Raw genomic sequence first — 10,761 nt, 5'->3', positions numbered from 1 at the left:
AAGACCAAATTAAAAAGCAAGAAAAATTACTTTTATGTTCTATCTAATAAACAGTCTCAACTTAAATCAATTCAAAATGAACTGAGAGGACAGAGGCAAACAACACAGCAAACTATGAAATATGGTCAGAGCCATTTATATTAACGCTTGATATTTTATTTTTATGAACCTGGTTAATTTTATTTTTAAAGAATGTTGAAAGTGGCTGCTCATTTTATAAAAACAAATACATAAACAGTCTTAGAAATCAGAGATGAAAATGTACAGTATTTATTAACATTACTATTTTAGCCTATTTTTGCTTTAAAGTGATGTAATCCATGTTGGGTCTGGCTTCCAATAACACTTAAGGAAAATCATTAAAAGAAAAGTTAATACAATACTAGTCACATTAAGTCTAAATCACATTTATTTGCACAGGAACAGTATTGACCAACAGATAATAGGTTCATACAAAATTATAAAATACAATTTGATCATCACTGTGTATCACCTTGTTTTGCATACACATTTAAGTCTAGAATGAATTCCCCTCATTTTGTAAACCTTCATACAACGTGAAAACTCAATACATTTTTGCATCTGTCTCAATTATAGCCAACACAACCCAGTTATATCACATCTCCAAGGTTACATCTTAAGACTACCAAATCCAAAAACCAAGTTCAGAGGCTACTTTTGTTTCCTATCCTTAGGGGATAAAAGAAATAGTTTTTTCCAAGAGGTATAAATTTATCACATGTATCATAGAAGCAAGTGATGCTACCATGCTCAGGAAGACAAAAGTCAACCAAGTAACAATTAGTGCTATAATGTACCTAAGGAGACCTCATATTTGGTTAGAGGATCAGAAACAACAAAAGTCTGTTAAAATAAAAAGGAGAACAAAAAAAGAAATTATTTAAAAAATGAGGAGAACGAACTACTTTCTTCCTCAATTTTTCTTGGGTAGGTTCAGTTAAACCAAAAATAACCACCTAAGGGGGTAGGTTAAAGTTTACAGTTATTCATGTAAATAAAAATGGGGAAGGAAAAAATGTTCCCCTAAGCACCTCTAGTAGATAGTGGGTAGTAGTTTGAAACTGATTTTGAGGAGATTACACAAGTGTCGACCAGGACATCTCAAAAAAAAATTTTTAATGTACATTTATTTCTACAAAAACAATGTATGATACAGAATTTGAAGTGAACACACAAACTTAAGATTTACCTAGTAAAATATACAGATTCTTAATGTAGAGCATGGGGGATTTAAAAAAGATGACAAGGGTTGTTAATCTTTTTTATTTTTTTTTTTACATGTTTTTTGGAACCTCACATAATTTTGATAAATAGCTTTTACAAAATTATGTAAAAAGTACAAGAATGTCTGGTAAACAAAGTCTGCATTTTTCCAAAAAGAATTTTACAACATGCAATTCTTAAGGCAGCATTCTCCTTAAAAGGAAAGGTATCCTTTTACACATCAAGAAATCTTCTGCTGCAAATAGGCTAAGGAAGCCTGGTTTCTTCCATTAACGCCTTTTGTCTTTCCTGTCTGATTTACGGTCTCTTTCACTTCTTGAAGATCTTTTGCCTGACCGACTACTTTCTGATATAGACCTTTTTCTGTCAGACCGAGAACTCTTATCCTTTGATCCTTTTGTATCTCTGCTACTACCTTTTGAAGACTTGTGATTGTGACTTCTTTCTAGTCCTGTCGTATCCCTCCGCTTCCGATCCACACTCCTCCTGCGCTTCCTATCCCTGTTATGTCCCCTACCACGGCTTCGACTCCTACTCTCACTGCTACTAGTGCTGCTACTGCTACTGTCTCTGCTGCTGCTTCCACTAGTGCTAGTGCTGCTACTGGAACTACTTCGACTGCTACTGCTGCCACTGCTGGAGCTGCTGCCACTACTACTACTTGTTGAACTACTACTCGAGGTGCTACTGCTACTGCTATGACTTCTACTCTTGCTAGTTTTGTTTCTGGCTCGACCCCTGCTTCTGCTCCTCGTTTTGGTTTTGGTTTTCCTCTCTGTAGGCATCGTCAAGACTGGCTCTATTTGCACCTCAGGAAGTTTGACAGGTTCTATAGCAAACTCTTTCCTCTCGGTTAGATGCTTTGATTCCTGCACGACCTGAGGTGGTGGCTCTATAAGTGTTATGGGCAAAGTTTCAGACTGAGGCAAGGACTGGGGCTGGAGCTGGAGTGAGGGCAGGGGATGAGACTGGGACTGGGGTTGGGATTGGGGCTGGGGTTGAACCACAAACTCTGGTTGGGACTCAGGCTCTCTCTCTTGTTTCTCTTCAGATTCATTTTCAATTTCTGGAACATTAGCACTCTCCTTCACAGGAGAACTAGGTTTATATTCTTTGTTTGGCTGAGCCTCACCTTCCAACTCTGGACCTATTTCTTTGCTATTCTCATTTTCTGAAGGCCCTAAACTTTCAACTTGATTAGTTTCCATTTCCTCCGGTTCAGTATCTACATTTTTGACACTTTCTCCCTCCTCCTTCACATCCATAATTTCTTCAGGCTGACTATCCTGCTGCTTCTCTTTTTCCCTCACCTCATTCTCCTCCTCCATTTTAACCTCCATTTCCTTTTTATGCTCCTCCTCCTGTTCTTTCTCTGCATCACTATGAACTGCACCTACTTCTTTTTCCTCTTCCTCTCCTGCATCCTCTATTTCTACATCATTGTGCTGATTACCTGTCTCCTCCATCTCTTCCTCACGCTGAGCCACCTTACCCTCTTCTTGCTCCGCCTTCTGTTCTTCATTATGCACCACCTGAGGTTCTTTTTCCTTCATTGATTGTCTTCTAGGCCTAGCCTCCATTTTATTTATTTGTTCTGCAAACTCATTGCGCCTACCTTCAAACATAGCTGAAAAATAAAGAAAAGTGTAAATTTAACAACTGTGAACACAACTTAAAACTACAATTTTACTTCAGAATTTGAATAAATTTTCATACATTTCCTTTACACACACACACACATTTATATTTAGAACCATACCCTCCTGTCTTAGTATCAATTACAAGACAGAAAAGTTTTAAAGAGCTAGGAAATTGGAGTTAAGGGACTTGCTCAGTGTCACACAGGTAGGAAGTATCTGAGGCCAGATTTGAACCCAGAGGACTTTCCATTTCAAGGTCTGGCTCTCAATCCACTGAGCCACCTACCACCTCCCCCATATATTTTCAAAGGGGGAGAGAGAATAGCACAGGAGACAAGAGTACTGACCTTGGCCTTTAAAGACTATTCACATCATGCATCTGAAATACCTTGGTTGCTGACTCTGGGCAAGTCACTTAACTTAAAAGTGTCCCAGATAACCCTCTAAGACTAAGCAACATTGGCAGAAGGAACTCCTCCCTGAGAGCTCCCTATACCAGTGAAAACAGACTGAGAAGAAAAAGAAGTATACATATAGGTAACAGTAAAATATATAGCAAGCAATCAGATAGTCATGAAAGAAAAGACCTACTAAAATTGATTACAATGAAATTAGCAACACAGGCCAAATCAATATCATATAACCTAAACAAAGAGAAAAACTCCTTTGCCATGCAATTTTATATGAGATAGGATACTGCTTCGGTTTTGGTGAGCTAGTTCTGTGACAATGCGCATCATGCTCTAACTATTCTGTTCTCACGAAGGCCTAAGTCACTTAATCACCACCTTGGTCTACATTTCCATAAGTGTTCCCTTCATGCAATCTGTCTGCTTCCTCCCCCCCCCCCCCCCCCCGCTTCATTAGCATGCACAGGACCTGGTTACTAGTGATAAGAGTATTAAGCAAAAAGAAGTCTTATATAAATGTCTTATGAAAAAATTATATGCATCTACAAAGCCCATAAATTCTGCATCAAATAAATGCACTTCCATTCCCAAATTCATTGTCATCTTAGTTACTTTTAGGTGTATCAACAGCAAATCTCTCATTAAAGGAAACAAACACATATGTATAGTAGCTTCCCCAATGAGAAATTTTCAACTGGATTCTCCCATGAGCACCTACCGTTCATTTTTCTCTGTGACTCTTCAATCAGCTTTTGTGTAGCTGGGCACATTCTTCCAGGAATGTAGAACAAATGGGGCTTTGTCTTAGTTCTTATATATTTAATTATCTTGGAATTATGCTCATTCCATTCTTCTTGCTAAAGAAATAGAAGGTAAACATTAATATTTCTAAAAACATAAAAAATTCGGAGACAAGAATATTTCTTTGACAACACTTACCAACTGAGCAAGTTCAACCTTTTGTTCCAAAAGTCGCAGTTCTGTCTGTTTAGCACGCCTTTCTTCAAAAAGCTCTCTCCTCTCATTTTCGACTTGTTTTCTTTCTTCTTCTGCTTGGACTTCAAGTTTTTGTTCAATTTCTTGACGCCTCTTTTGCTAAAGGTGAATAATTTGTTTTAATATTTATATTTAACACTGATACAAAGAACTATAAAGAGAAGTTTTAGTTTTAATCAGCTATGACAATTTTAAGTAACCAAAACTTGACAAGTAATTTTGCAAAACTTACCCATGGCCATTAGCAGCAAAACTTATTTCCATATTAGTCAATATTGTGAAAGAAAAAAAAAAAAAGACCAAAAACCCCATAGAACACACACAAAAAATGTAAAGAAAAAAGTAGTGATGCTTTGATCTACATTCAGATTCCATAAGTTCTTTTTCTGGAGGTGGATAGCATTTTTCATCATAAATCCTTCAGAATTGTCTTGGATTTTTGTAGCACTGAAAAAATCTAAATTGTTCAGTTGTTCATTGTATAATACAGTTGTCATTGTGTAAAATGTTCTCCTGGCTGTGCTAATTTCATTTTGAATCAGTTCTAAGTCTTTCCAATTTTTTTTCTGAGAGCACCCTGTTCATCATCTTATATAGCACAATAGAACTCTATCACAATTATATAATATCTTGTTCAGCTATCCCCCCAATTGATGGGCATAACCTCAATTCCTTACTCTTTGCCAATGCAAAAAGAGTTGCTCTATTTTTATACATTTTTCCTTTTTTAAATCTCTTTGGGATTCAGACCCAGTAATGGTATTACTAGTATAATCTTAAGTTTTGCAATTCTCTTAACACTAAACAGGACACACCTGGAATTGGGAACATTTTCATATAAATAGTGACTAAATATTTAATAGAAGCTTTTCAATTTCATGGCGATTTCTTCTTTGGATCTCAAAAGCATTTGGTTTTGCAAGTCAAATAAAATACCATATTATATTAAAAGGCACCCTCATTTACATTTCATTCCCGTAACTATAGGGATAAAAATGACAGAATTTCAGAGTTGGAAGAGACCTCAAAGGTTATGTAGTCCAACACATATCTAAAGTTTAATCCTCTCTATAGCATCAACAAAGCCATTCAGCCTCTACTAGAAGACCTCCAATGAGGAGGGCACCACTCCATTTGTTATGAAGTTTTCCCTTAATCTTTCTCTCTTTGCTTCTGTTCTGTTATTCTTAACTCTGTTTCAACAAAAATTACCTGGAGAGATCAATAGCTTCCTTTGCTATCTATGGATCTGAAAGGTCAAAATTGTAAACATTAACCCTAATCTAGATACTTTTCTAAGGGACTCCTGGAAAATTAAAACTTGTCTCAGCATAAGCGTTCCTTAAAGAACTGAGAGCATTAGTCTGATTCTATCCCTTCATTTTCCTTACCTATAACATGCAGATAACAGCAGCACCTACCTCATGGCTGCTTGTGAGGATCAAATGGGATAATATATAAAAAAAGCATTTTGCAAATCCTAAATCACTATAGAAACTGACATGGTGAGACACAGACAAAGAGACTGTCTCAAAGTAAGGAGAACCTGGGCTCAGTGTTCCAGACAACTATCAGATTAAGTGGCAAAGAACATGTCATTATAAAATGGCAGAAGGAACCTCTACTGAGGGCTTCCTATACTAATGAAATTAAGAAGTCTGGTCCAAAATGTTTATTATCTAGATGGTCTAAGTTCTCATTTATAACATTTTGATCATACATAAAAAATTCTACTACTTGATGATAGATCCCTGCCTCTCCTACAAGCAATATTTAGCCAAGTAGTTCTGCAGGAACTGTTTTTCAGTTTAAACAAACTTATGGTAAAGGTCAGAAATAAATTTCCTCCCACTTAAATTTTCTTCTTTTAGATTCTTGCTAACTACTGTACCCAACTAATGTCAGAAATAACTGACATTCATAGGGGCAGTTCAGCAGATGCTTTATAGTCAGCTTCACTGCCACAGTGTTTTCAATGAAAAGATAGTAAGAGTCAAGTTCCAAATATTTTTCAATAAATAAAATGGTAATAATGACAACTTATATAAAGCAAAATAATTATAAGTAAGAATTATGTACATACCCTTTCTGTAGCTACAGTGGACTCCTGTTTAAATTTCTGAAGGGTACCCATTAACAAGCCAAATATACGTCGATTCCTAAAAACCATAATCAATAATAAAAATTAAATTTAAATAGGATCATTAAATCCCCCAAAGATCACACAAAAACAAAAAGCTAATCCTGTCCCCTTGAAATTATTAAAGAATATTTGTATTCCCTAATGGAAAAATTTAAAGACACTACTGATCCAGTGAGCCAAGTAATTTAATACCTTTGTTTTCCCTTTTCATCCATATTTTGATCCTGAATAAGGTCTCGACGTGTACGCTCTTTGGAGGTAGCTACAACTGAAGACTGCAACGCTGGCTACAAAACAAAACAAAATTATCACAAGTTACAATAACTATATGCTCACATATATACCCATCAACACAAACTGTTTCCATCACAATACCTTTTTAACATCATCATCCTCTGCGTCGCTTTCTTGGCGTGATTCTCTTCTTGTCCGACGCTCCCCTCCCAGCCTGATATTGAAAAAACAATTTAGGATGATCATTACTGCAAATGAATTAAGTGGACACCAAAGGCCAAAATTTACACATTTTGCTATATCATTAGAATATCATTAGCACACTGATCATGTTGTCTCTCACTACCAATTTACCAAATTATGAAAACGAGTCTCCATATGCCTTTCAATTTCATCTCTATATAATTACTTAAAACTTTTACAACAGTAGGATAAAACTTTTGGTACTAATAATAACAGCATTTAAAAGGCTTTTGAATCAGATTTAAATAGTCCTTGTTTAGAAAAATTATTTTCCCCAATGTTCTACTCAATTTGACTGGACTTATACAATGTTATAAAACAAAAAGTTATCAGTTACTGAATTAGAAATGATTAATGTAATATTATTTTCTCCTAATTTGTCCAGCACAATTTCTAAAAACGAATTAATGGTATTTAAAGGTTGCCATGTTTCAGTAATAGACATTAAAAGACTTAAAACAAAAAAGCAATGGAAAGAAATACCCTAGGTATTAAAAATGTGAACTAAAAAAAAAATGCCTCAATAAACTCATCAACAATCACTATCCACAAATTCCTTTTGATTACTAGAGGCTTGATCAAAAAAGTTTATGGAAGCAAGAGAAACCAAAATCAGTAAACTCAAATAAACTCATCCTGAAAATGATATTAAACAAAAGAATTAATGGAAATTAGATAACACACTTGAAGCTAGGTTCCCACCCTGATGATATTTCAACCAAGAAAGCACAAAAAAGGAGTAGGGAACAGAAACACTAACATTTGTTTTGTTTTTTTTTTCACAGAGAGTAGAGAACTTAAGGGATCTAGGATTCCCCAAGAAATCCTGGCCAGAAGTTGTCTGTTTAGGTTTACTTAACTCTTAAGGTTTAAAGTTGAAAAGGGAACTAAGGAGCAAGTGTGTATCACATAGCTATCTCATCAGGTAGTAACAACAGCTGTAAATTTAGCCAAATTTACAAAGGCTTTACACACATTTCATTTGATCCTTAAAACAATTCTGATAATACCTGAATACTGAGCATCCAAAACTGGCTGAAATTGATCTTGTATCCTATTTCAAGAAAATGGAATCTAAAAAACTATTGAAAATCAACATACCTACTGACTGCCCCTTCAAGGTCTCTCTGTTTGGCTGGGGGTCCTCCTCCACTATCTGAGAATCCACGCCTAAAATGGAAAAAGGTGAAGGCTTAGTCTGACAAGTGATTAAGACATATTTTTTACAATTAAGTTACAAATAATTAGTTGAATACACTATTTTTAAAATAGCAAAATGGCCATACTTTTTTAAAAAAGCGCAACAAAGTTCTTATGTAAGATGAAGAATGAAATATTTAATTCTAAAATGCTAGGTCTCCACACCTCACCCCCCCATGGTAGAGGAGAACCTACAAATCTTATAATGACATTGAACTTCCTTTTAGCTATTTTATTCCTCATCAAACTCAAATTTGTTATGAAACAATTCAAAAACTAAATTTTACTGACCCCAATACCACAAGACAATTCCAAATATATCAAAATTCCCGAAATTTTCAGGGGTCAGTACTCATAAAAAAACAAAAACAAAAACAACCCACTCTCTAAATTTAGTAGTTCTATGTTAAAATCATAAACTGGTCTTTTAAAGAAAAGATGTTATAAGGTTAAGCCAAAGGTCTAAAAGTGTCAGCTTTAACATTTTTCTATAGAAGTTTTATATCAAGACTAATTGACATAAAAACAGCATCGTAGGAATTAGTTTATCAGAATTCTGAATTTTACTTGCAAAAGATGAAGAAGAACATATCTTTTCATGTGTGTCCCACTTTTAGAAACAATTAGGAAAAAGCAGATGGCTCAAGGGATCTGCTTAGTTATGTTAAAAGAATTTTAAAGATAATATTTAAAGTATAAAGGATTGGGACTATACCAGTGATTTTATAAGGAAAGGGAATTGCCAGGTGAGAAACTCCCTTTTATCAATGCAGGCTACCATCTTATCTGCAATTTATACACATAGAATTGTCTAGAGAAGAGAGGTTTAAGTTATTTGCCCAGTCTCATACAGCCAGCATGTGTTCAGAAATAGGACTTGAACAAAAATCTTACTGGTATTGAGGCTGGGCTTCCTATCCACCAAGCTATCGGGCCACTTAAAAGTTTCTTAAAAAAAAAAAAAAAAAGATTAGTCATTAAAAAAAATGCCTTTTTTTAAAGCTCAGAATCCACTATGAATTTTAAAACTCAAGTGGCAATTAAAAAAAAAAAGGTCTTAATAAATACTTAAAATAAAAAAAAAAAGTGTCACTTACCTTAGCAATAAACTACCACGACCCCTACCTCCACCAGGGCCTGAGAGGGCCAGCAATCGAGCTTGGATGGGTCTGTAAGGAGATTTAGAAATTGGTATAGTGTGAAACGATAAAGAACCACCGAACCAATTTTAAAAGCAAACAAATTTTAAAATTAGCAAATCACAATTGGGCAACAATTTAAACGTCCGCGGTTGTTCTAGATGCTATCTGGAATAAGTTTAGTTCATTAATGAATTCTCTTACAAATGTTAATGGACACAAACTCAAATTTCCACAAATTCTAATGTCAAGGTGGCCTAGGCCAAGTATGGTTTACGATTCACCAAAATTAACATTACTTCCCACACGTCGATAATGTATAAAGACCAAGGGATCAGCTGAAAATATCTAATATCCCCTTCATACACTAAGCCCCTGCCTCCAATCTGCTGGGAGGAACAGGAAGCCAAAACGTGGTCTGGAGACTTCACTGTGGAGCACCCGAGCCGAGGAGCCCAACGGGGACCCCCAGGGGGTTCCCCAACTCCGGGGTAAGACGAAGGAAGAGAAAGGCCATGGGCCTTTGTGGTGCGCTCGCCGGGAGCTGCAGCACATCGTGGGAAAGCCGGGCCCGAGTGAGGGAGGCTGGAGGACCAGGGCCGGGCCTCTCCGCAGGCCTTTCGTGCTGCACTTCTACCGCGACCCGCGCTTCTCCTCCCATGAAGGCCCACAAGCTAAACGCAGGTAAGCGCCGTCTGGGGGCTGCCACGTCCGGCGGTCGAAGGCCCCGCAGTCGCCCCCCGGAAAAGGTCCGGCTGCTCCTGCCCTCCCCCAGATGCGGCCCATGTTCGCCTCCTCCCCTGCCCCCATTCACCAAGGCCCTGCGTCCTCATGGCGCCGAGAGCACTTTCGGGGAATCTTACCTCACGTCATTTGGATCCCGGCCGGTGAGCTTCCGGATATTCTCGTCTACATTTTTTAAGCTCTCCTTCGCTTTTTCCAGCTGCTCCTGCAAAGTTCTCACTGCGACCGCCATCTTCTCCACCCGCGGCTGGTGCGGAGGCTGCTCTCAAGCCAGGTCGTCCCGCGTCGCGAGATCAGACCGGGAGTGATAGTTGGGATTAGCCAATCAGAATGAGCGTTTTGCTCGGCTGTTGGCCACTTAGCGACTCCAGGGGCGGAACTGACTCGCCTACTGAATGTCGACCAATGAATAAGGCCACAAGGCGGCAAGCTGCGCAGCCAATAGAGTGACTTCCTTTTGGGAATGGTGATCCGGCCAGAGTTCGGAGGAGGCGGGGCTTGAGAGGTTCCTTTTACTGGAGAAGGGTGTCTTTCCACTCCAGTGGGTTTCAACTTCTCTTCTCTCTCCCCCTATTAACATTTGATTTGGTTTGGGGATATTTTTTTTTTTTGCATTGATGGGGAGGAAAGAGTTTGTCTTTCTGTTATTAAAATAAAAGAATGGGAATGAAGGATAAAAGGAAGAATGGAATGGGGAAAAGAGTCAATGCACGTGACTCCCAAACTTGCATGTCCATCTTTCATCATTGACCTGTTACATTTAAACA

At 37.4% G+C, this 10,761-nt stretch overlaps 1 protein-coding gene across 1 annotated transcript; it reads right to left on the bottom strand.

Annotated features, from left to right (window-relative positions):
* Positions 1-391: 391 nt before the first annotated feature.
* Positions 392-10,263, bottom strand: PNN (pinin, desmosome associated protein). The gene is made up of 9 exons (XM_044664781.1): positions 10,114-10,263; positions 9,209-9,280; positions 8,013-8,081; positions 6,810-6,882; positions 6,627-6,721; positions 6,375-6,450; positions 4,235-4,390; positions 4,014-4,152; positions 392-2,872 (listed from the first exon to the last, which is right to left on the bottom strand). Exons 1-9 carry the CDS (start codon positions 10,224-10,226, stop codon positions 1,515-1,517), a joined length of 2,151 nt encoding a protein of 716 aa, XP_044520716.1. The 5' UTR covers positions 10,227-10,263; the 3' UTR covers positions 392-1,514.
* Positions 10,264-10,761: the final 498 nt, after the last annotated feature.

The sequence above is a fragment of the Gracilinanus agilis genome, chromosome 2 (genome assembly GCF_016433145.1).
Source record: "Gracilinanus agilis isolate LMUSP501 chromosome 2, AgileGrace, whole genome shotgun sequence".
Taxonomy (NCBI): domain Eukaryota; kingdom Metazoa; phylum Chordata; class Mammalia; order Didelphimorphia; family Didelphidae; genus Gracilinanus; species Gracilinanus agilis.
This window is presented reverse-complemented; position numbering and strand designations above follow the sequence as displayed.